Source organism: Plectrocnemia conspersa, unplaced genomic scaffold (assembly GCF_051122295.1).
Source record: "Plectrocnemia conspersa isolate PC_06_02 unplaced genomic scaffold, ASM5112229v1 ptg000011l, whole genome shotgun sequence".
Classification (NCBI taxonomy): domain Eukaryota; kingdom Metazoa; phylum Arthropoda; class Insecta; order Trichoptera; family Polycentropodidae; genus Plectrocnemia; species Plectrocnemia conspersa.
The window spans coordinates 1,943,740-1,969,517 of NW_028277175.1; the positions used below are offsets into that span (position 1 = coordinate 1,943,740).

Below are 25,778 nucleotides of genomic sequence, written 5' to 3' on the forward strand. Positions count from 1 at the left end.
ATTGCTCTTGAGACTTTAACCTTTCCAATGTTGGAGATTTTACATTCATTAACACAGAACAATAGTCCTAGTTTACATTGAGGAAAACTTTTTATAGGTTTTCAACGTTGATTGATGACTGAAATGTTTAAAGTTACTTTGACAAAGAAATAAACTATACAATCATATAACATGACTCATGTTTTTTCTGAGTGCGTCATTAGAAATTAAATGGTGTAAAACAAATATTTTTTTAAAATTTAAATTTGTATCATAAGCTATTGGTTTATTCTTCAATATTAACATTGTCGCCGTAACTTAAGCTTCAATAACCGCTTGTATTAAGCATTAAGTATTGTACTCGTATAATGAAGGCTAAAATCATTGTTTTGCTTATACATAGTTATTCGTATTTGTGATTTTTTGTTTCTGACACAAAGCAACTAGTCTTGTATACATACTGCACCCAGGAGATTATGATTTATTTAAGGGGAAGTACATGGGAGAAGCAGAGTTTGATAGCACGGCCTAAATAAGCTATATAATCCTATTTTTTATTCGTCCAAACTTATGTAAAATAATGTTTGAAATGTATTACTTTATATTGTATTCAAATACCTGCAATAACCTCTTAAAGTTGCTTGTACTCTTCTGTATTCGTAGTCTAGCGAAATATATCCAATTTATATATTGCATAAATAAAATTACTTCTACTCTAACATTTTACTCTTATATCAATATGCCATTTTAGATATAATATAGGAAAAGCAATGAAAATCGTGTAATAAAATAAATGCGGGTGCCTGTCCTACCTGTGCTAAACAATGGCGCTGCGTTTTATAATCGCTTAATCAGGGTTATAAATATTTCTGAAGAAGTATAAATATACATAATTAAATAATAATTATAAACAAAAACTTTATCAGTCAATTGTTTTCTGTGTACCAATAGAGTTCCACAAACGCGCACTAAATTAGTCCGGTTGATAAACTTGAAGAACGAGGCCCCGCCGGTCGTCGTCATCTTCTAGTGTCATCAGAGTGCTGTCTAGTTTATTCCCCCATAATAAATGAATTAGGCTCCCACAATATAATATTATATTTATCATTAAATCAATTTATTCAACAAAGAAATCGTCAAGCATGACAAAATGCGTTGTCGATAATTGGCTATCAAATACAATCTACTCGTATAATATGGCTGAAAATTATCACGTGCATTACAGACAGTAGTGCAAACATGATTAAAATCAAATAATATATACTCATGAAAAACTACATAGGTGTTGAAGCAAATTATAATACAAGTAAACCTAAGTGCGATGATCAGAAATCTGGCAATGTGGTGGATTCCCTTTGACTTTTACACCCAATTTGTTTTCAGTATCACAGCCATTGTAGCTATATTGAAACATATAGTCTTTAAAATACGATGTTGATGTAGTGTATAGCTAGTAACTGAATAATTCGAGAGGTAAGAGACGATGGTTCCTCAAACTGCTGCACTTCTTTCACCGTTTTCTGCACTCACGACCCACAGCTTTAAAGTCGGCGGTCTAACACTAAGTAGGCCTCGAATAAAAGAGGTGTCGCTTCGGTTTCGGCAGTCATTTGATCGTTGGACATCTAGCAGAAGGGCCACCTACTCGCCGACAGATAACTAAACAACAGACAGTTAACTTTGACGGAAAACTCGGTCATCGCGTAGAATCGGTCAGCTTGACCCCAAAAAAAGTGTAATTACAAACGCACATATTATTTACTCACTGAAATGTTGTGTTAATCTAAGTTTTAAATTAATTGAAAAACGTTGCACTTGTGTGATTTTTGATTAATTTTAACCGTTAGTTATAAGATCTTATAAAACAAATCTTATTTATGAAGTTCCTATATTTTGGGTAATGTTGTAATTATTATCCCTGCCGTTTAAACCATTATAAATATCAACTAAAAAATGTCATTATAAAATTCTTGGTGGCGTAGTCTTCTTTATATTTTATATAATTAGTAATGAGGAATCATATCAATTATAACTTTTTAGGGTAAACAGTTTCTTTCTATCAGAAAATGTACTTCTGCTTTTGTTAACAAATTTATATCTCCGACAATTTTTTTCCGGTGTAATGAAATTTTATATTTTATAGTTTTAGATGATTTATGCTTAGGTTAGTTTCAAAAGTGTTTTTTGTATTTTCTTTTAAATATTTACAAATGTGTTATATGTTCCTTAATGTCTTTAAAGCTCCCTGTTTTTAATATATATATTTAAACCATATAAAATATTTATCTGATTGTTTGATTAAGTGATTAAAAAATATACATATTGATGTATTTTTATCTAAGGAACGCTAGAGTTAATATATATATTGTACAATTAATCATTTTTTCATTATCAATTTTTATGTAAGTTATGATTTTCAGTATTAATTCATTAAAATACATAAGTTAATTATGCAGATGTTTTATTATATTAATTTAAATATTTTACAGACAATGATCTAAAATGCCGTTTAACATCAAACTCAGTTTTAAATTCCATACCTTATGCCTTTTTTCAAATATAATATTTTATGCATTATAAGTGTTTTTTCATATTATTAAATATACTTTAATTCATAACAAACATATTTATTTCCTTATAATACTTATTGTATTGTCAAGTTTCTTTTAAATAATATTTTAAGTTGCGGTCTTATAATTGATATGTAAAAATACAAATATACCTTGGATAATGATGAATCAATTTCTCGGTACAACTCTTTCATAAAAAAACATAACAATAATCATTAACACGTTCAAATTCTCATTAATTTTTATTATCTTTCTCTCTCTCCATCCACCAAAAAACCGCGTGTTATGTATGTGTGTCAGTTTATATAAACACCGTCTCGGTAATTGTGCTATTTTTTACACACACATACGATAATTACTCTAACGCAGTCCGAAAAAAGCTTTACATAACTGTCTTTAACAATATTATGTAAACTTGTCTCGGACGAAAGTACTTCTGCCACTTCCATTTTGACTGGCGGTCGATTCGAGTCAATTTTTTAACTATACTCACTATCCATAGATAATTTTATGCATTTTGTATTATAATAAAATTCATAATATCTCTTTCTAACTCCGATCTTTCAATTGCCATTATGCTTAACTAATGAGTAAATGTTTGATCTTTATTGTAGTGCTATAAATTGACATTGAAAGTGAAGTGCGTATTAATAATATGAAACATTTATTTTTGGTACATAGAAAGTGATTTTGTGATAATATTTCATAGAAAGGGGAATAAATCACGCGTAAGTATGTCAATATATATAATTATGGAATTTGATATATTTACATAGCTTAAATATTTTATGATATAATTAAACGTATTAAATGACTTTTAATGTTATCTTTATGTTTATTGTATTTTAAGATTATGCTCGAATATTAATGTGCTTGGATCAAAAAATAAATTATAATATCTAAAATAATCGCTAACAACCAAATCTTAAAAGCCATTTTTTATCGGAAAAAGTTTTATATCTACATTTCATTTTATATTTACATCTTCTAGCAACCCTATATATACAAAATATAGATTTTATCTCAATACTCGAATTTTTAAGTGTTATGACCACTAATTAAAAAGCACACATATGTTTGACAGTTAAAATCTTAATTTGGAGTTTAAATGTTTGCTATTTATTTATATGTATATATGCTATAAATACTCGCTTAGTAAAGTGTTATGTCCAAACATTTTTAAATGTAAATGATTGTAGTTATTTATTGTTTATTTATTTGTTTTATTGATATATTAAGCTAATATAGCTAATTATTAAGTTTAAAGCAACATTTTTAATATACTATTCGGATACGTCATATCAGCTTATTTCCAAGGGGAGAGACAAAAGTTGGCAAGTCAGTGGTCATTTTTCTAATATTTCGATTTCGTTAAGAATCATAGTATTTCATTAAATGACATGCATTTTTCTGTTGGGGTTGACGTTATCTACTTACTATATTATGACTTACAATAAGTGAGAATCGAATGAAGCACATCTAAACCGAATTTTGACCAATAAAAGAGCGAAAAAAACAATTATGCCATCGCAGAAGTTAAAAATCCACGTCAAAAACAATATAATCGTGCCGGCGCCGACACGATTTTATTGCTTTTGATGTGAATTTTTCACTTCTGAGAAGTGATAATTGTTTTTGTGCTCCCCTAATAACCAAAATTCGTTTTGAATTCACTTTGACTAATAATTTAAAATCAGAAATAGTAATATCGGTACGTATAGCTATTATATTTTTATAACATTGTTAGTAGTTCTAAAACTGTAATTAGTTTTAGAACTATCATTAGATCAAGTTGGGTTTGGATAATACGTGTAGGTTAGGTTTTTTAACTATCAAATTGAGTTTTATAGACATTTTAGAGTAGCATATAATTTCACTAGTGAAGTCCAAATACATTTTTACTGCTAAAAATATATATTTATGTATCTACCGATGAAAATGTTTTCCGTTATGATTTCGATGAAATGACATATTTTGGGGATAGATTTTTTTTATATTTTATTTGGGATAATAAATATTTCAGCTTTTCCATTGGGGGAGGATGGGACAAAAGTTGCCCAGTCCATAGTCGTTTTTATTAAATATTTTGATTGCCTTAAAATTCATAGTATTTCATTAAATTACATGCATTTTTCTAGGCAAATTCAATGGGAGGGGGGGGGGGAAGAAAATGCCGTGTTGTTATTTTCTATAACTGCTCACATTTTAAAGCGTTTTGGCAACAAATTAAAAAGCACTCACTCAAGTGCTATATAAATCACATTCATTTTGAAAGCTATTTTTACATATTGTTTGCTACACGTACTTGTGTTTTGAACAAAAATTAATATGCATATCTTTTTATAAGTATATTGTTATGTAAACAATTAACTTTTTACTTTGTGTTACAAAAATATTTTTTTATGCAGTAAATGTTATAAAAATACTCGCATGTTAAAATGTTATAGCCAAAAATTAAAAATCATTTGTATGTTTGCTAGGTTGAACTTTTATTTTTTACGTATTATTTTCTTTAAAACAAAACTCATATTTGTTTGAATTTCAACTTTAAATCCAAGTGTAATAAAATGTTTATTTATTTTTGAAAGACTTTATTACCAATTATTTGCTGTAAATATTTCCATGGTTAAGTGTTATGGCCAAAAATAAAAAAGCGTATAAATGTTTGACAGTTTAAACCCATAATTTTTATGTATCATTTTATACAAATGCTCACATATAAAGCGTTATGGCAACAAATTAAAAAGCGCATATTTTCGAACAAAAGCACGTCATAGCTTTGTGGAGACTCGCAAAAAAATATATGCCCCCCGAAACAAAGGTGTAATAATGCAGGTACATGATTTTACCCCTTGGAGTAAAATCATGTACCTACCTGTGCTCAGGAAATTCCCGAAATCCTGAGTGTTATTATTAAACCTCTTTACTACAAATTATTTGCTATAAATAATCGCATGGTTAAGTGTTATGACCAAAAATTAAAAATCTTATAAATGTTTGAAAGTTTGAACTTTTACTTTTTATATATAATAATATATAAAGGTAGGTAATAAATATTCAAAAGACCTAGGGCTCGAATTTTATATGGACCTTAGTGTTTTTCAATTCCTATCGTGTCTGGGAGATTAAAATTAGTGATTATTATACATATATTTATAATTCCGATTGGCCATCACAGATTAGGTTTTACCTATCTCACGGATGAATATAATAATATAATAATAATAATCATGATGATTGACTCTTGTTTGTTGACACCCCCACCCTTCCCCTAAATCTGTGACATAATTTATGAAAGCCTGCTTTCAGTCTGGTGTTTCACTACGATAAATAAAATATACATCCCATGTTGGTGTTAGGACCAAAAATTAAAACGAATATGTTTAAAAGTTTAAATCTTAACCGAGCGTTGATATCTCTAAAAAAACGTTTTTCCGTCATTCTGTTTCATATTTTTCACGCTAATGCTTTAATATTACAACGAATTAAAACACGATCAACGTTTCTCAAACTTTTTTACGAGCAGATAATGAAATTATCTTTAAATAGATCGCATTTTCGCAATCTTTTACTATTGCAAAGAGAAATTGTATGGAATTAAATTTCGTTGTAAGAAATGTGCACGGGCGTTTTATTGTTTTAGTCGCGCCTATAGCACAGCGATTCGCAATCTTTTCGCTATATACGCGCGAAATATGGGTCGTTGAATGTCGCATGGGTGTGACGAAATCTAACACCAGTGAAAACAAAATTTACGCCTGAATGGAAATAAGTAGGAATAATCATCATCGCTATACGACGCGAGAAGAAAGTTTTAACAAACGCAATTCATCATTGCTCACCTATGAATGCAGTGCGTGGGTGTATCGAAAAGTTACGAGACCGACAAAGAACGACACTTGACCCAAAGTGATGATGTCGCACTGTAAACACGTAAATCTAACAAGATGCATTTGTTTCTTGAACAAGAAGCATTGCGTAATATAAGTGTTTTTAAATTATTTTAAGGATGCTGAAATTTCAAACAAAATCCTTGGTTATGAGTATTTTAAGCAACGTTAGAAGTTTAAGTATCCTAATATATATTTATATATCGAAAATGTCAAATCAAAATCTTTGAACTTTTGAAACCCATTAGCAATATTGTTTTATTGTATATTACGACCTTCACTCCTATAAAATAAATATATATTTTTTATACTTGCCATTATAAATAACCAATACATGGTATTTATTACGTAACTAATTATTCTGTAGTATAAAATATCCACCTAGATTTATTTTACCACTGGTATAAGTCGATGATTAATACCTGAGAGAACCTGTACTCGAATCCCATAAGGATCTTAATTGCTTTTAAATTTGTATCGTGCCTGGGAGATTGAAATTAGTGATTAATTTATAATTATGATTCTGATCGATCATCACAGATTAGGTTTTCTTAATATTTTTTTATCTCACGGATGAATAAATAAAAATAAATCGAGTTAGATCGTAACATATATTTTATAATTATTAATAATAACGTCACTTATTTAGAGACTAGGTTTTCAGCTTGGTGATTGTATTTATCTTGTTGCAATGCAGTTAGGCTTTAATTATTTAACGAAAGATTTAAACTTTCTTCACTAACAAGCACTTTATTTGTGTTAGTAAGATTTAGTTTTATATCTAAACGCTTAAGGACTGGTATCTCACTACTTACTTAGTAGTTGCTGTGTCCGTTATAATGCATTGGACTAACGTCTGTAATGTTAAATAAATATAATAAACAATAACTTCTGCAAATATTTTGCTAAGTATTCACAAATAGCTTTTTCAGAACAGAAAATTTATATACTACTTTCCTTTAAACTTTACTCGAATTTTATTCTGATATATTATACAACACAGTCTTCACCGATATATTTTTTATTTCAATCTACTAAAATTGCATCCAATCGTAAATCTTAATGGCATAATCTGTCTGATAATCATTTATGTTATAAAAAAATTTTCAATGTCTCTTTTTAATTATTTCCTTGATTTTGTCCACATTCCTATCACCAAATTTAAACATAATATGCGTGGTCATCTTCTCTGTTTTCGTCAGCATCTGGTATTAAATAAAGATTACAGTAATTATCTTTAATTATTAACAATTTCACTGACCATGTATCCAAAGTCTTAAATATAAAAAGACGCAGTAATCACAAAAAAATAATAAAAAAACGATAATGAGCACCGATTAAAGTCTTCGATGCATTTTCCACACAGCTCATTTGCTATCCGTTCCACGTCAGTCTAGAAGCTTTTCGGTTGCACACACAAGTGCATTGACACTGTTTATCGATCTTGAGGTCATCCGCATTGCATTGACCATTCCAGAATTTCTCCTAATCCACACGATACAGTAAACATCTACCGGAGGCATTTTCGGTCATCTCAACCGCGTTGGGCAATTGTACAAGAACATTTCCGGATGCGGACGCAACTTATTGGGCAACAGATAATCTTATCTTCAAACACGCATAGACGCGTGTGTGAATCTAATATTTTATGTATTTTTTATAGTTAAATGTTCGGGTGAGATTTGATCTTGCTCGTTAGTTGGTAGCCCCTGGATAAATGGACAAAGGGAGCGTCATCTGGTTAGATTCGGCGATCTAAGATCGAAAGTGGTTCCGTCAACTTTTTACTGATGAGTGATTTTGACGAGCGAAAAAAATGACCGCTAACCGTGTCAAGATTGTTTATACACCACTGATGCTAATTGGATGACCAATCGTTACGCTTTTTTGGAAAAATTCGCACATTTTTACTTTTACCATTCTACGAAAATAACTGAAAGAACCTTTTTTTAACATACTTGTCTGGTTACCAAACGTCATACATGTATTGGGCTTGGGTTACTTTGAAATACAATTGAATATTGAAATGTTTTTCAATCGATAGATTTTAGTCTGGAACACAATAGTTAATTTTAAAACCAAAGGTAATCATTCTGTAATATTATCTTTTCAATGATATGTAAAGAAAATTCATTAGCAATATCTAACGATACTGGAGAATGTAGTAAATAATCTTTAGTGTCTTTATATTATTATATTGCTCAAATAAAAAGTATGTAATTTAATAAAATTTTTATTCTTTTAAAGTGATTTCAATAAAAAAAATCCCTGTTATTTATAATATTTTATAATAAAGTTTTTATGTAAAATAAATCTTGACCATGCTGATTCGCTTTTCTGTTTCAAAATAGCAACCATTCAAAAAATTAATTTTATAAAAACTTTTTTTATTATTTTAAATGAGTTAAAATAAAAAATATATATTTTATTTTAAATGAATTAAAATAAAATAATATATATATTTTCCATTTCGCTTAATTAATTCTTCCAATTCATGTAACAAATTATTTTCTCATGAAGTCGTTTTAAAAAAAATATTGAGGATTTTTTACCAAAGGTATGATTTTTTATTTTTTTTAATAGCTGCTATTTTGAAACAGAATAATAGTTCATTATTAAATCGTGTCCTCAAAATACGTTATATCTTTTCTATTACAATATAACATTTTTTTTATAAACATTTTTTTCCTTATTATTTTTTATTTAATGGATGTTCTTGAATAGTCAATTTATATTGTTTTTTAATGGCTAATTACTAATGAATTTAATCGTTTAAATACGGGTCCCGTATGTGCTAGATTATTGATTTTGCTGAAAATGGGTGAAAACGGGTTTTGCTGTTCTAAAATAAATATTTTTTTTGTTGTTGAATATTTATTATTTACCTGAAAAAAGAGATGATTTCTTAATATATAATGCTTTATAAAATTATTTTTAATTTATCCTACGAGACTTAAAGAGCATTATTTTTAAATAATAAAAATAAGCGAAATATTTTTTATGTTCTACATTAAAGCTAGATTTTAATGTTTTACATTAGACTCTTCCAGGCTTTTCACTATTATTGATAATTATTCCTATATATGTTACATCGAATCTGTAAAATTGCTTATTACGTGAAATAGGTAAATAATTAACCAATTTATGAAAAGTGCAAGCTCGTTGTTTCATTCATGAATTAGGCAAACTATCCGCCGAATTCGTGAATTGGGCAAAAATTAGTTTGCTATATGTATGCATTGAGCAAAATAGATAGTAGCGCTCCGGTTGTGTTTTTCGTAACTAGAACAAATGTCATTTCATAAAATTAAAATAAATCAATCATGTTCATCTTCATTTATAATATTAAATAAGCCTATAACTAAATATGACGACGTACAAATTTTATTAACAGGTATTTACACGATTTATGTAGTGGGTGTATGGTCGATTTTTAATCTCTTTGAGCGACCGTTGGTTAAAACAGTGAAAATTATCATGATTCTTTGTTCTAATTACTCAAAACATCTAAAATTAAGATCCATCAAATAATGAGTCGCTTAGGCTAAAACAGCCAGCAAAAGGTCTATATTTACCGACATGTAGTTATATTTTTATATTGTTAATGCCAAATAATAGAAAAATGAATCTTTATATAATTAAAAGAATAACATTTAAAAGTATTTCATATAACTTTTTGCTAAAAAAATAAGTGCAAATAAAGTCAATATTTTTGTTTAAAGCTAGTTTCATATTTAATAGTTAGGCATGAAATCTGTTTTGTATAATATTGATAGATAACAATTTATACAGCAATAGTGATTGTCTTCAAAGAGTGAAAGGTTCGGATATTTTAAATTAATTCATTACGAAAATCATCAATGCGTGTTAATTTGGAAATTTAATAAAAAAAGAAGTAAAAAATATTTTTTCATTTATTATAACAAATTTTTTTGGAAACATCTACTCTACATTCTTACTACGAAATGCACCAAGAAAAGACGCTCACAAAAAACCTGAGGTCAAAATGACCACGTGTAACGAGCGTTATGAAATTTTCATCCGTAGTCTTTCGACATTGGGCAACGGTAAAAAACAATAAATTTTAAACACAAACACTTCTACGACGGTCATCGTTGCGCAATTTCAATGAACGTTATATAATATAATTATTATGTCCAAAGGGGGAGCGGTGGGGGTAATACCGAACACAATGCGCCGATCGATCTGTAATAATAAACTGGCGCGCACTGTGCGATATCACGCTCGAAAAAATTCAACTAAAGCGAATTGTGTAAAAGATCCAATTAATTATTTTGAATATTTCACACATCACGCTTTCTCTCGCGCACTCGAACGTTGGCGCTTCCGCCACGGAATAATTGATAGTGAGATTTATTGCGTTACGGATATGTGCGAATTAGTTTTTTTTTATATGGTAACACTATGAAATGTGTTTCTTTAACCTTTTGAACTATGACTCTTATCTGTCAAATTTTGGCAATGGACAATTTTGGTCATAGATTAATTTGTAAATATTGCTCCACGGCTATATGCGAATTAGTTTTTTATATTGTAACACTACAAAAAGAGTCTCTTTAACCTTTTGAACTATAAATCTTCTATAGGTCAAATTTTGCCAATGGCCAAATTTGGTCATAGATTATTTTAAGAAATTTACTATAAATTATTTATAAGTTACTAAACCATTAATTTTTTTAAACAGTTCCAAACTTTTTTACCACAATGATGAGATAATTGTTGATTGTAACATCTTGACTATAATCGTTAGTCAGTCTAATCAGCTATCTTGCTTAAAAATTACAACTTTTCCAAAAAAATCGTTATTCAGTTATTAAAAGTAAAGATAAAAATAAATAAAGATATATTCAATCATATACGCAATCGTTTGTACAACGCCGCCTAGAAAAATATTAGAAGGTTCACACATAAATCAATTAGATTTACAAGCTTTTAGCTTGCTCCTGATTTTGCCGCAACCTTTACGGATGGTCCCGACAAAACTTTATTTTACATTGTAAAATTATTATCAAATAATTATATTATTTTATTAATTTACTTAGCTAATATAGTTAATTGTTTATAGACTAAACGGATTTAGTCAAAACAGAATATAAAAAATACTTTAATATTAAAATGTATTTTTAATGCACGAAGATGTTTCTTCATTCCATTGAGGAAACCCATCACATTTTTATTTTTGCAAATTTTCCTAGAAATATTATTATACAAATTCACACCTTCGTACGATACCCGTACTCGTTTTTTTACCTAACTGTCCTTAAATTGACTTTATTTCTGATGTTAAATCTATGTATTTCTTATTAAATACTTATATAATCTCCTATGTTTAACTAATAGTTTCCATATAATTGTTCCATTCAATTTCTCCACTTATTTAAATGATAGCATTTTTCTCCATTAAATCATTTTACGGTATCATCACTCGTTTCGCTTGCTAGCAGCTAAGTGACCCAATGACCGCATAGCACACAAAAAAACAAAAACAGTAACGTCCAGATTACGCTTTTGTAGTTCACTATTGTGGTTTTATTAAATACATTAGATTATAGATGAAACTTTAACCGCAACATTAGCGCATATAAAACGAGTCTAAATAGTAATAGATTATATGAAATGGAACAATCGTAGGGCGTTTTTGGGCTATGAAAAAGTATATAAGTAGAACATATGTTTTTCTACAGCAAGAGAATCTATCCTTGTCGTACACCGTTTTGGAGTAGTATTGTGTTAGTATTGATGGAAAGTTTTCTTTGTTTTATTAGGTGGTTGTAAGATGGCTACAACCCTCCCGGTGGCCAAGATGGCTGACGTGCTGGGGGGCGAGGGTACGGATGAAGAAGCCAACAACAACAATAGCGACAACAACATGAACAGCAGCATAATATCCACCGCAGATTATAGCACGTATAAGTACGAGGATAGAGCGGGCGATTTTACAAGACCTAAAGGCACTGTCTTGCAAGAATTCTACAATGGAACTAATGTGTTCATAACTGGAGGAACTGGTAAGTAAAAAAGTCAGCAATACTATTATTGTGAAAAGTAATGAATTTTTTTTTTGGTACTTTTATGTCTCAATTTTCCAACGATATTTCCCATCAGATATTTATGAAACCCTAAATTGATTGAGGCCTTGTACTATAAAATAATTGCGTGTACTTCACTGCAATAGTACCGTTGAGTACTTTTTATTGTTGCTACAGTTTTTTTTAATGCAACTTATTACTAATGAGTTGCTTTTTAATACAAATGTGTCAATCTAAAATATGATTCTATAAACTTTCAGGATTCCTAGGAAAGATGCTCCTGTACAAACTTCTACGTTCTTGTCCAGGAATCGACAACATCTACTTGTTAATTAGGCAAAAGAAGGGGAAAGATGTGCATTCTAGGGTTGAAGAAATATTCGATGATCCAGTGAGTACCACAAATTGTAAAAACAATGATTTAATCTCATATTTTTTATGGCGCAATTAGTGGGAAGAATGAAAAACGTGATATTGAGTGAACGCACGTTTTATTATTCTCTTTGAATCCTAAACAAGAAACTGCATTTTCTATATAATGAATATGAATTCATGTAGTGTTTCAAGGTTAACGTTGACATGATGAATGATTTAAATCTTGACTAAAAACGGTAAGTCGGAACGAATTTTTGTTCGTCAAACTGCTTGTATATACAAATAACCTAGCCAGGACCAAGCGGGGTACTCGAAGCCCCCTAAGTCGCTATTTTTAGCTGTAACTTTTTAATTACTAATGTTAATAAGTTCATATTATATGTATTCCTGTATTAAATCATTACACATATGTTCTGATAATTTTTAGTAGATTTCATACATAAATAAGGATTAAAAACAAACATTTGTGATGAAATACATTGTTTTGATATTTTTGCGTGCATTCGTAACATAACAAGAAGAGCAGTTGGGATAACATATTTTGTTTCGCTCACACTTACGGTTATAAATGCATAAAATGTGTATTTCATCCATTAGGTGCGAGCGAGATATACATATATCGCTCTGGAATGCGCACGATTTCCGGTGTCGCACGAAGAAACGGATGACGAAACTGCGCTTCTCAATTCGCGTGGTATTTAGTTGACGGCAAATTTACTTTTTTCATCGTGTTTTTGTGATTTCATCGTTTTATATATTAGTGTTATAATTATTAATGAAATTTACATAATTACATAATATTTAGGTATGTAAGAAGTTTTATTGTCATCATTATTTTTATTACATAGTGTTTTTTTAGTGTAACATGTAAAAACAATAATAATAATAATGAATCAAAGGCAATATAAAAATTTAGATTAAACATTTCCGATTAAATCTATTGTTTTGGTCTTTTTGCGTGCATTCATAACATAACAGAAAAAGCAGTTGGGATAAAATATTTTTGTTTCGCCCACACTTTCGGTTATAAATGCATAAAATGTGTATTTCATCTATTGGGTGCGAGCGAGATATACATATTGCTCTGGAATGTTTATGATTTCCGGTGTCGCCAAGGACCTAACGGATCTCTTGTAATTTTTGAGACAGTGTTTATTCAATACGCGCGGTGTTTATGTTATATACTCTGATTTTGAATCTATGAATTCCTATAATTATATAATTCAATAAGATTGCGACACAATTTCAACGATGCAACGTAATTAGTTCATCGACCTAAAATCGTGAAATACGAACGTTTGTTTATGTTAAAGCAATTAGAGCAAACAAGGGGTCTATTCGGTATCATTCGTTTGAACGAAACCATAAATCGATGGGACACTTGAAACTGGAAACAGTACTAGACTTGTTCTCTTTGTCACAAAGAGATGATGCGTCACATGTAGTCACAGGGTCGATCGAAGGGACAAATCGATGGTGTACATGTTACCTTATGGAATGTGTCATAAGGAAATGCGTCACGTGTGCAATGTATATAAATATGGGAATCAAATAAAGAGAAGACACTTGATATTGATCTCGGAGAGAGAGAATATTGATGATAATATGTAAAGCCCTGCACATAAATTTATAAATGAAAAAATAAATATGTAGTAAGTAAATATATTATTTTTAATACAATAGTTTGAGAAACAGTAGCACTTGTCGCAACATCGGGTAGTAGTGGGGATAGCGGACACTGTTCTGCCCGCCCACAGTGATGAAAATGACATGCTTCGATGATGACGCTTCTTAGTGTAATTTTATTTTACGTAAAAAAACGATAAAATGTTATAAAATATAATAATTCCATGATATTAATATATGTAATGATTGTTCAAATGCATATACTTGATTTTATGCTATTATTTCTTGTCGAAAAGGTCTAAAAATTAGTATGAAGATCGGGGGTCTTTCCGTACCCACGTTGGGAGCGTACGTTTTTTTCGTACACTCGGTCCGGTAAAGGATAAAGTGGACAAATTTGGTTTATAATGAACTAATTAGTGCTTCGTTGAGCTCAATGGCTTTAAATAATATATCTACTATATACTATATATGTATATAGTAATTTCTTTTTGTATTTAACCCAAGATACATATGTGATGTGTGAAGAATTTTAATGCTAATTACTGTAATTTAATTTATGTCTTTTAGAGACCGACCGAAGCTGCTTTAATTTTGTTCTTAATAAAATTAACACTGTAAAGATTTTTTAGTGATGTGTTCAGAAAACTTTTTTGAGTTCTTGTATATTGAATATTGAAATGTCTTTATAGAGCGCGTTGTGTTTCAATTGAACGAACATATTGTAGCATCACGTATTGTCAGCTAAAGCAATTGTGCCACACAACCCATAGCAGTAAAATCAGTAATGCTTGTAACGCTACTATGTCTTGTATTTCTGTTCTTGCCGTTGTATTCCATAACATATTCCATAGCTGAAGGCCAGGGAAGTCATTTCAGCATGGTCGTTTATTTTAATATTTCTATTTCATTAAATTACATGTATTTTTCTCGCCAAATTCAAGGAGGACCCCGTTTATTTAATTACCCTTATTATTATCAGTAAGGATAGCTATAATACTTTTAAAACATATTGTAATATTGAAGTGCAGACAAACCATAGAGCAATTAGCGAGACGCGACGTAATATAATATTTTCAAAATTTAAAACTATTTTTGTTCAACGCAAATTTCATATACATACATATATACAGAAACATTGCTAAGAATGTATTTTCTTCTGTGCTTTAAAAAATCGGTATAAATGTAGGGGAGGGTCAGACATATTTTGGAAGGAGGCAAACTTCAACAAAGAATGAAGGATATAATATGCCTATATTATAAGCATTGTCCTAAAGAGTAACTATGCATAATATAATTCCAAGTGTCAACTTTGATAAATATAAATATTTGTATTTTTTGTTGTTGTAAAATATTAATCTGATATTTTTGACAGGTGTTTGAAATACTCAAAGAAGAATGCCCCAAATTCAGACACAAGATTGTGGTTGTTTCTGGCGACGTATCTTTCGCAGGACTTGGGCTTGGATTAAGCGACAGGCAAATGCTCATTGAAAAGGTTTAGTATTTTATTATTTTTAAAATTGCGAATCTTAGTTTAGTGATGTTCCATATAACTTTACGCTCTTTGTGATTCGTAGTAGCGAACAAGGGGAGTAATATTAAAATATAACTATTCTAAATATTATGTATACGAAAATAAAGTATATATTTTTACATATTTTTTCATATTTTAGACAAATATCGTTATCCACGCAGCGGCTACTGTGAGATTCGACGAGAAAATCAGATTGGCTCTATCCATCAACGTCCACGGTGTCAAATCTCTGTTGGATCTTTGCAAATCGATGACGAAACTAAAGGTACGTGCGTTTCGAATCACTATGTAAATGTTACAATACTAAAAGCACTCTCAAAACAACGCGCAATGTTTACTCTTTAGACATTCATTGTGAGAGAATGACATAAAAAAACAATTGGCCGAAATTCGCTGGGAAAGTTCTCAATTAATGAATGGATGTAATTATTTTTTTAAATCTATATAAAAACATATCAATCAGTATTTTTGTAACTGGATTCATTGATGGTTACAATCTTTATGCTAATCAATTTGGGTTGCCAATAAAAAAAATATGAGTATATAAATGCATTTAATTAACTTAACCTAAATCACTGTATTTTACACATAGAAATATATTGTATGTGAAAAATCATAAAATTTCTCACTACGCGGAATATGTCACGATCATTAATTATAATAAAAATCTATACCTATTTAAACATTAGGCTAGGTTGTACTAGTTGTACTAAGAAATACTGACCTTATATCTTCATTCCCATTTGTTCTCAAATAATTATGTCACTAAATAATTAAATAAAATAAAATTAATAAAAATGTCTTTAAATTACCATAATTATTTTAATTCATCATCACTGCAAGTGTCAAATAGTGGCAGAGAGATACTGAACTTTAAAAATATTTATGAACATTTCTTCTACATTTATATGACATAAATATTATGCAGAACCTATTCTAGTGAATTCGGGACTGATCAAAGTGAATTGGAAAACTGTTGCTTTTTCGGGTTTCTAAGGGTCGTCTCAGTCGATTCGGTGTAGCTCTGCTCTGTGTTAATCCAATTCATAAGCCAATACTAAATCCATTCCAAATGACAAAGAACATTTCAAGAATGATGTACTTATTCTACCCACAGGCTCTAATGCACGTATCAACAGCTTACTCGAACTGCCACAGAAAGGTGATCGAAGAATGCTTTTACAAGTATCCGGTCAAGGCCGACGAAGTTGACAAACTGGTGGCGAAACTTGATGACAAAGCTCTGGACGAACTCATGCCCACGTTGGTATTTTTTTATCACCGCTTATCGACGCATACTTGGTCTTTCTTATTATTGCGTCACGTTCACTTTCGCTGGAGATGAATAGACACACTTTACCCATTGATGCCATTTTTTCGCAGCATTCTCGGACAATGGCCTAACACTTACACCTTCACTAAAGCTCTGGCCGAGGATTACGTCAGAGAAAACAGCAAGGGCTTACCTATTGGAATATTCAGGCCTGCTATAGGTGAGTAAATTTATATTCATTAAAAAATTAAAAATAATTTTATTTATTTTTAATATAAATATTAGATATATTAAATAAATGATAAAGAATAACTTATATTTACACATTCAATCAATTTTTAGTTGAAAAAATTTAAATATTTAGATTTCATGACTTTCCAAGAAACTTTTTTTTTTATCAACAATAACTTTAAAACATACAGAGTTATTAAAACAGTTTTTTGAGTATACTCTTTTCTCAACTCAATTAATAAGTTTATAAATTTTCATGAATTTGTGAGCAGTGGTTCTCAACCTCCCCATACAAATGAAGCGTAAAATGTCTTATAGAACTATCACCGGAACTTGAAATAGCATAAAATCAATCAAATGTGTTAATAATACATAACTCAAACGTTTCGTATGAATTTTATTTAAATTCGATCAGCGTTTCTCCGAATTTCTCGCAAGACGTCCAAAACTGTAAGGTCGATTGCGATCATTTTTTGCGCGTATGTCAAAAGTGTGAATTTAAAATTTCATATTGTGTCTATGATTGTTGCGCAAGCCACCCGCCGAGTTCTAACGAACGGTTTCCAAACTTTTGAACCGGCCGATTCTCTCTTTCGTCACACGACATCTCGCCGAAGTCGGATGCTGTAACAGCTTCGATCAGGTGATCCGAATTATCAATTACTCCGGATCTGGAGTCGAGGAACTGTGTGTAGACGCATAGAATAGGTACACAGAAAAACACTTTCACTCGCCGGCGGCCATAGGCTGAGGCTGGGCCACCGAAGATGATTTAATAATTTTCGTTCTCTTTGGTCAGCGACCCCTCGGCGGCCTTGAAATTTCCATATCGTCAGATCTGATGCGTGTACTTTGTGGTGGCATTGTTCAAGGGATAGTTTTCTATAGAACAAAGGCGTATTGTGCATACAAATCGTGGACTTGATTAGCGGTACTTGATGTTCTAGTATTAATTTGTTTGGCGACAATAGAAAATCCGGTTTTTATATGGTCTTAGAAGACTCTCAATTTCGGTGGAAGTACGTTTTGCTATCTAATCACTGATAAGGACAATATTTTTCAGTGGAGTCAAAAATCATTTGTAAGCGAAGATTTTCAATGCTTTTCTGTGGCTACTACATATTTCCTAAGTCCTAAGTCTTCTTCATGGTTGAGAGATAATTGATTAAATATATATGTACTAGTGGCAATAGCAAAAGAGAAGCGACATTTTTAAAACTTTGTTTTAATAGTTTATTCATATCAAAATGTACAAAGATTTTCACATTGGCTTTTTCTCTAAATATAATATTCATTTATTAGTAAAACATATTATTTTAAGCACTGTACTGATAATTCATATTTATTAGCAAAAATCAATTTTTTTGTGCTGCGCATCTTCAACATTCTTCTGCATATTAAATAAATAATTTTAATAAATGAGAAAAATTTCCCAAATTTTTAAGATTTAAGATATTTCCTGTGTAAAACAGTAATAAAATATATTTGGTACTTTTATGAAATTAAAAATATTTAACTATTGTTTAGATTATGTAGCTATAATTGCAGCTAATGAGTGAAAAGTCATCGCTTTATTCATTTTATTGTCATACTAATTTCTATTTTGTTTTCAATAATAATATTTATGTAAAATACAGCTATAGTGAAACTTATTTTAGAAGACTCCTGAAAAATTGTTGTACATAAATATATTTTAGGATAATATAAAAAGTTTCTGATCCCTGCATTAGAGAAAAGAATAAAATTAGCGTGCGATTCCTAAATGATACATACGTTTGAAAAATGTGGTCGTACAATTTGTGCAATAATCTCCAAGCTGTACTGAAGATCAATTTTCACTTCTAAAAGGTGATTGCATGCTGAATCAAATCGGATGATCAAAGTGAAAGCGGTTGAAGTTTCAGGCTTTTAAGGATTCGCCGTAGCTCAGTTGAATTCTCGTCATTTCAAATGAAGTTTCTGGTGGAGGAAATTATGTATGGGCTTATTTTGGCTTGCTTATACACTTAAGGAATGTGTGAAAGTCCATCGCCCTTTCATGTCATCGACCCTTTGTCCAATGCCGATGATTCGGGGCGGAACCAAACTTTTTTGTGTAATACAGATTTTATCAGACTCTGGTTTGTGTAATAGCGTAACGGTAGATTTAAAATCGGCACATCTGGCAACTAAGCTTTCATATAAATTGTGTGAAGTAAGATCCGATTGTTTTGATATTATCTAATTATATCATATTATAGCTAATTAAACATGAGATCATGTAGATTAAAAAAATATAGGTAATATAAATTTAATTTGTCTTAAATGCGCTCATAATGTCCTATGTGCTTTATATTGTCACCTCCTAGTCTAAAAATATCTATATTGTAAAAAATGTGTTGCCGGAGTTCAATGAAAAAATATCTTCATGCCTGCACCACTTCGCATTTAAAAATAAAATAAATCAATAAAAAATCATGTACACAAAAATGATTAGTTTTTTTTTGTTTCTTGCTGAAACGCTTTTTCACACATATTTTGCGATTATAAAATTTAGGCAGAAATTGTCCGTTCTATTCTCAACGTTCGCAGCATACAAATATTAATTTTATTTCAGATAGAAATACCGCATATTTTAATGAAAGCACATTTTTTTAAATTTCTGAAATGTTGAAAATAAAATTACCTGAAATGTGGCAACCTGGCAACTCTAATTCGAATGCATTAATTCGGTTGGGCGTTTAAATTAGAGCGTACTTTTTAAATTGCTAAATTTCACGCATAGATAGCGCCACTTTCGTTTTTTATTCCGGCAACTTGCGTCACTGCGGCCATAACATTCAAATGTGTGACCATGGATTTTAAACTTCAAACTGTTACATTACACCATTTTATTTCACGTTCATTCGACTTAGGAAATACTATGCAATAAAATTGATGCAACATTATATTTACCAGTACAAAATATATATTTATATAATCAATATGGATTATTTTTTATTAAATGGGGCAATAATTATTAATCATGATTTTTTCAGTAGTGAGTTAAGGCATTTCTTTTTGCGTCATTTCAGTTGCTTTAAGGCCTAAGGGCATATTTTATGAGCTGTTGACAATGCGCAACACCTTGGACCAGGTCGAGTGTTCTCCGTTGCGTCTTTTGTTTGTTCACATTGCGAAAAGTACGACATTGATTGTCACTTTGCTCCACGTTTTAAAAATACAGTTAAATCGGTAATGTATGCGCCATTTGTCGCCGGTCGACCCAAATCCTTTTGCGGCGACAGGAACTGCTCTGTAAATCGGCGAACGTAAACATGGGGCTCGTGGTGCACAACATAATTCATATAAATTAGTTTAAGTAGTCTTTTTTAAATTGATTAAGTATATTTTAAATCGTATGCTTAGATCATGACATATTGGGGAAGCCTGCCATGATTTGTATTTACTCATTTTTATCACTTCTATTGCAATAATTGTTACGACTTATATTTTAATGATTATTTCGTGATAACAATCGCGTTTACAATTTTAAATCATATACTTTTTACACATTTTTACATGAACGCTGAGTGTAAATCACTGAAAAGTGTGTATTTACGACTAATAGCAGCAGCAGTAGTAGTAGTTGTTCAGAAAATTGACCTTTAATCAGTCAAAAAAAAAATAGCAGTGGTTCTGTTTTAATCGTGTGGTTTATATTCTTTGTGTTTTGATTTTATATAGATAAGATTATGCCAATACTTGTTCGTTATATCGGGCCACGCTCAGAAACCATATTGTTATGAACATCTTATTTCCCAAACGTCGGTTAAGTATCGCAAACACTGAATAAGACACAATGACACTAATAAAATACGACAATAAAAAAATAAATTTTAAAAAGTATTTATGTAGCAAAACATTGCTAGCCACTTTCGCAGATGTTAAGGCTAAAAGCAGAATAAATGTTCATAACCATCGGTTTCTGAGCGTGCCACCGATATTCATAAGTACCTTATCATTTTCATAACAATAGTCAAATATACAAAAAGTTGAAAAATGAAATACATATTTATTAAGTATTTTTAATTTTCTCCTCACAGAACAAAAAAAAAGCAAGTGCTCCGGTGATGTACACGCAGTGTAGATAACGAAATGTATTTGCAAAGTAGTAATTTTTAATTGTAAAATCACTAAATAACCATTAAAACACTAGGCAAAGTTGAAACTTAACATTTTTTGTAATATAAATGCTGAAAGCGACTAAATGCTCTGGAGATAGTGATTATTCGGTATACATCTGAAGCCAAGGAATCAGTGCAATTAAGAAAAATTCTTAAAATATATCATATTTTTTAAATTTAACGAAAGCATACACATATACTAATTGTGTACTATACACATTTAAAAAAATACAATAATAATAGTTGGAATGATACAAATTTTGACAATAAGAAATAAACACAAAAAAGGTATTAAAATGTAATTAAATTAGATTGTCAAAATTTTATATCATTACTCCGATGAATGCATATAATTCCTATTCAGAAATAAGTTGATCCTCTTTCCTTATAAACGACCGATTTGACATGTTTGCACATTTCTATGTTATTTCTCCGGTTATAGACAAAGAGAACATTTCTTGTATGTTTATTTCTGTTGAACTACCATTAATTAATCTTAAGCTTTGCTATATAATATTACTAATAATAATATAGTGCTTAATATAGATACATATTTACAACTACAATATGATCGCCTTATAAGTATTTTATTATTATTGAAATAAATGCTACGTTACAAACAGGAAATGTCTGGAAAATAATATGTAAGAAGAGAACAATATTTTTTTATGTTAACCTGTCTTTAAACATGATCAATGGTTGTCCGTTTCTTAAAACATAATATAACTCTTTTGTGTTTGTGAATTATTATTATATTCTATTCAGCATATATTTTCAAAACAAACTTAACATTTACTATTAGTCATCATATAAGGTCATAAATGATAACATTAGCATTATTGTTTCAGTGACTTCTACATTTCAAGAACCTGTCATTGGATGGATAGACAATTTGTATGGACCGACCGGTGTCGTAGCCGGAGCAGGTAACATCCTTAACTTGAAAACAACATTCACATCAATCGCGTTATATTAATATTTTTAATATAGGAACTGGCGTTTTAAGAACACTTCATTGTAATGGTGAAATGAATGCCAACATTGTCCCGGTTGATTACTGCGTCAATTCCTTGATAACTGCTGTTTGGGATGTCGCTAATAACTGCAATGAAAGGTAAAAATATACATATAAAACATTTAGCATATTCATTTATACTATTATATTTCAAATTATTTTGCAGACAAGAAGATAACATGCTAATATACAATTATGTATCATCAGTCGAAAACCCTATTAGTTGGATGGAATTCTTAAAGCTCAACGTCAAACACGGTTTTGACTATCCATTTGCGAGCGCAGTTTGGTGTGTTTATTTTTATACTAATATTTTGTATTTTGTATACTCGTACATTTATTATATTTAGCATCAATAAATAATCTATTCTATAGTAAGAACACCATTCAATTTTGATTGTGAAATGGATAACAGTCAGACAGAAATGGTAGCTGACTTAGATGTCCTATTTCAAACGGACTACAGATTCCATCAGTATATAGAAAACCTATACAATAAAATTTATATAATGAGTAGCTTGAGGGTACTGTGCACCTTGTATAATCACTTAGTGCGCAGTATCCTTGAGCATGCATGCTTCTCTGGCCTTATTGCTAAATAATGCAACTGACTCAATTTTATTTATTCATGTAGTATATGTGATGATCATATATGTCGCCATAGTTAAATAATTTGGCTTGTAGTTCGTCTTCACTTCCTACTGACAATTAAATAGATTCGTTGAGAGTTATTCATGGGGTGTTCAATGTTCTGACCAACGCTCGCTCGCACCCAACATGTCCATAGGATAATTATGAAATGAATAATTTATTGCCCATTTATATTTATAAATGTTATAATATTTTTTTTAATTCACATGTTCATCATATATTTGTGTTCTGACCGTATGCTATTTTTATTCTAACCATTTGATATTTATTCTGACCCTGAATAATATACTTATGATCAGGCTGTTCTGACCGAGGTTTAATTTTTATTCTGACCATTTAATTTGTTGCCGAAATAAATTTGCATCGCAAACTAAACTTTTTATCATTAAGAAATTTAATTTTTATTTATTTAATCAAAAATTCCACCTTTCAAGATACTGCTCTACCTTCATGTTGTATGCCTGATTTGTACTGTTGACAATTTACGGGACAATATAGTAGTGTTTTTGTATAATTATATTATGTAAAACGCATTACATTTAGAAACATATTTTTCGGCCGTTCGCCTGCAGACTGGAACGGAGTATTGTCATTGTCAAAGGCTCCCTTTAAGCTCTGACCGACGTATACTATTTCATTCAGGACAAAGTTTAAAATCCTAAGCTTATATATTCCTGAATATTGTCCTTGCATGCAGGATTGAGTTTATATTAATGGCATTCCAATAAGAATTAGAAGCCAACATTGGCTCTGGTAATTTGACTGTCCTTGATTTCAAGATTGTCTTTGAGACTGAATTTAGTAGCTAGCGAATAATGATAGATACAGAATGTTATAATTGTATTTATCGCTATCTTATTCAACCACTGTGTTTCATAGATTCTTGATTATTATTATTGTATATTGAATACAATTTTTATAGCCAATATATACTAACGATTATTTTACCATATGTAGGTATTACTGCTTTAGAATAAACAAATCAGCACCAATAAACATGTTATACATGATTTTCTTACACTTAATCCCTGCTATGTTGATTGACGGTTTGGCAATGTGTGTTGGACAGAAACCGAGGTAAATTATAATTGATAATCAATTATTATTATTTTTCATTGATTCGATCCAATATTATTATAGGCTTCTGAAGGTGTATAAAAAAGTTCACAAGTTCTCGGAGGTCATATCTTACTTTTGCACACACGAATGGGTATTTACTAATCACAACGTGCAACAATTGTGGAATAAATTGGAGCGGAGAGATAAACAAGTTTGTATTTTTAGTTTATATTTGCGTTTTGACGGATGTCATTCATAACACAACCTCATTTTACAGATCTTTCCATCGAGCATAAAAGATGTAGATTGGGTGCATTACTTTAGCAATTACATCAAAGGCATGAGGGTATATTTGTTTAAAGAGCAATGCGACGTTCAAGAAGCGAGGAAAAAGTGGAAACGGTATATAAAATGAGTTATTCTTATTGATGAATAATATTAAATATTTTTTTTATTGCAGATTTTACATCTTACATCTCTTACTGAAGACTATTTTGATACTAACATTAGTATTTCTGACTTGGACGTTAATATCTCGCTTTGTGTTCAGTTGGAAGTGAATTAATTAATCAATACCAAATGTTGAATTTGATAAAGATATATAAGTTAAAAAGATATATAAGAGCATAGTTAAGTTTTTAAAATATATTTTTAATACGAACCAGTGGAGACTCGTGAAAGAAATCTTATCAAGAATATATTGTATGCGGCTGCCACTGATAAAAATTTTACAGGAACTTGCAATAATACTATGGGACTGTGATCTTATTATCATTTTTTATATATAATGTATATATTAATTAGATATAAGAATAGCAATAATATATTTTTTTATACAATTCATTTAATTTGCAAGACTCGCGTCAATTTATGTACACAGTTGTTATAAATGTGCGTAATATACATTTTTTATATGAAAAATAAGTTAAGAATGTTATTCTGTACGACTTATAAAAGACAAATAAACACAATTTTTGTTATAAATATTTTATTATTATAATTAGAGTATACGTATAAAATAATATATACTTTTTAATAAAATATGAGTTATAAAATTTCAGTTATAAAAAAAGTAATCAGTCTTGACGAGATAATCATAAAATGAGAGATTATAACGCAGTGTAATTATTTATAATATAATTTCACTCTATTTAGAAATTATAAATTTACTATTACATAACAGTGGCGCATTTAAAATCTCAATGACATTAGTCACTGTATTATTACATCATAATACAAGTGAAATTTTAGATATATATGTATATAAAAGTTACTTAAAACATGAAAGTTTATAAATACATGACTCACATAATACTTATTTCATGAGTAAATTTAGAATCCACTGCTTATTAATTATGTGAAAAATAAGTTTCTATC

The 25,778-nt window shown here is 30.0% G+C and overlaps 1 protein-coding gene across 1 annotated transcript; it reads left to right on the plus strand.

Moving 5' to 3' along the window:
- The first annotated feature begins 1,583 nt into the window (after window positions 1–1,583).
- On the plus strand, window positions 1,584–25,385 carry wat (waterproof). The gene is made up of 14 exons (XM_088198902.1): window positions 1,584–1,714; window positions 12,226–12,468; window positions 12,750–12,880; window positions 15,866–15,988; window positions 16,167–16,292; window positions 17,145–17,290; window positions 17,411–17,520; window positions 22,525–22,602; window positions 22,667–22,790; window positions 22,858–22,980; window positions 24,300–24,419; window positions 24,483–24,612; window positions 24,679–24,803; window positions 24,862–25,385. The coding sequence occupies exons 2-14, from the start codon at window positions 12,237–12,239 to the stop codon at window positions 24,959–24,961; spliced, it is 1,668 nt and encodes a 555-aa protein (XP_088055028.1). The 5' UTR covers window positions 1,584–1,714; window positions 12,226–12,236; the 3' UTR covers window positions 24,962–25,385.
- Window positions 25,386–25,778: the final 393 nt, after the last annotated feature.

Bases quoted from the DNA above. Each gene is read 5' to 3' on its own strand.
- wat (XM_088198902.1), top strand. From the start codon at position 12,237: ATGGCTACAACCCTCCCGGTGGCCAAGATGGCTGACGTGCTGGGGGGC. The intron at 12,469-12,749 runs GTAAGTAAAAAA...ATAAACTTTCAG, and splicing joins GTTCATAACTGGAGGAACTG to GATTCCTAGGAAAGATGCTC. The intron at 16,293-17,144 runs GTACGTGCGTTT...TTCTACCCACAG, and splicing joins AATCGATGACGAAACTAAAG to GCTCTAATGCACGTATCAAC.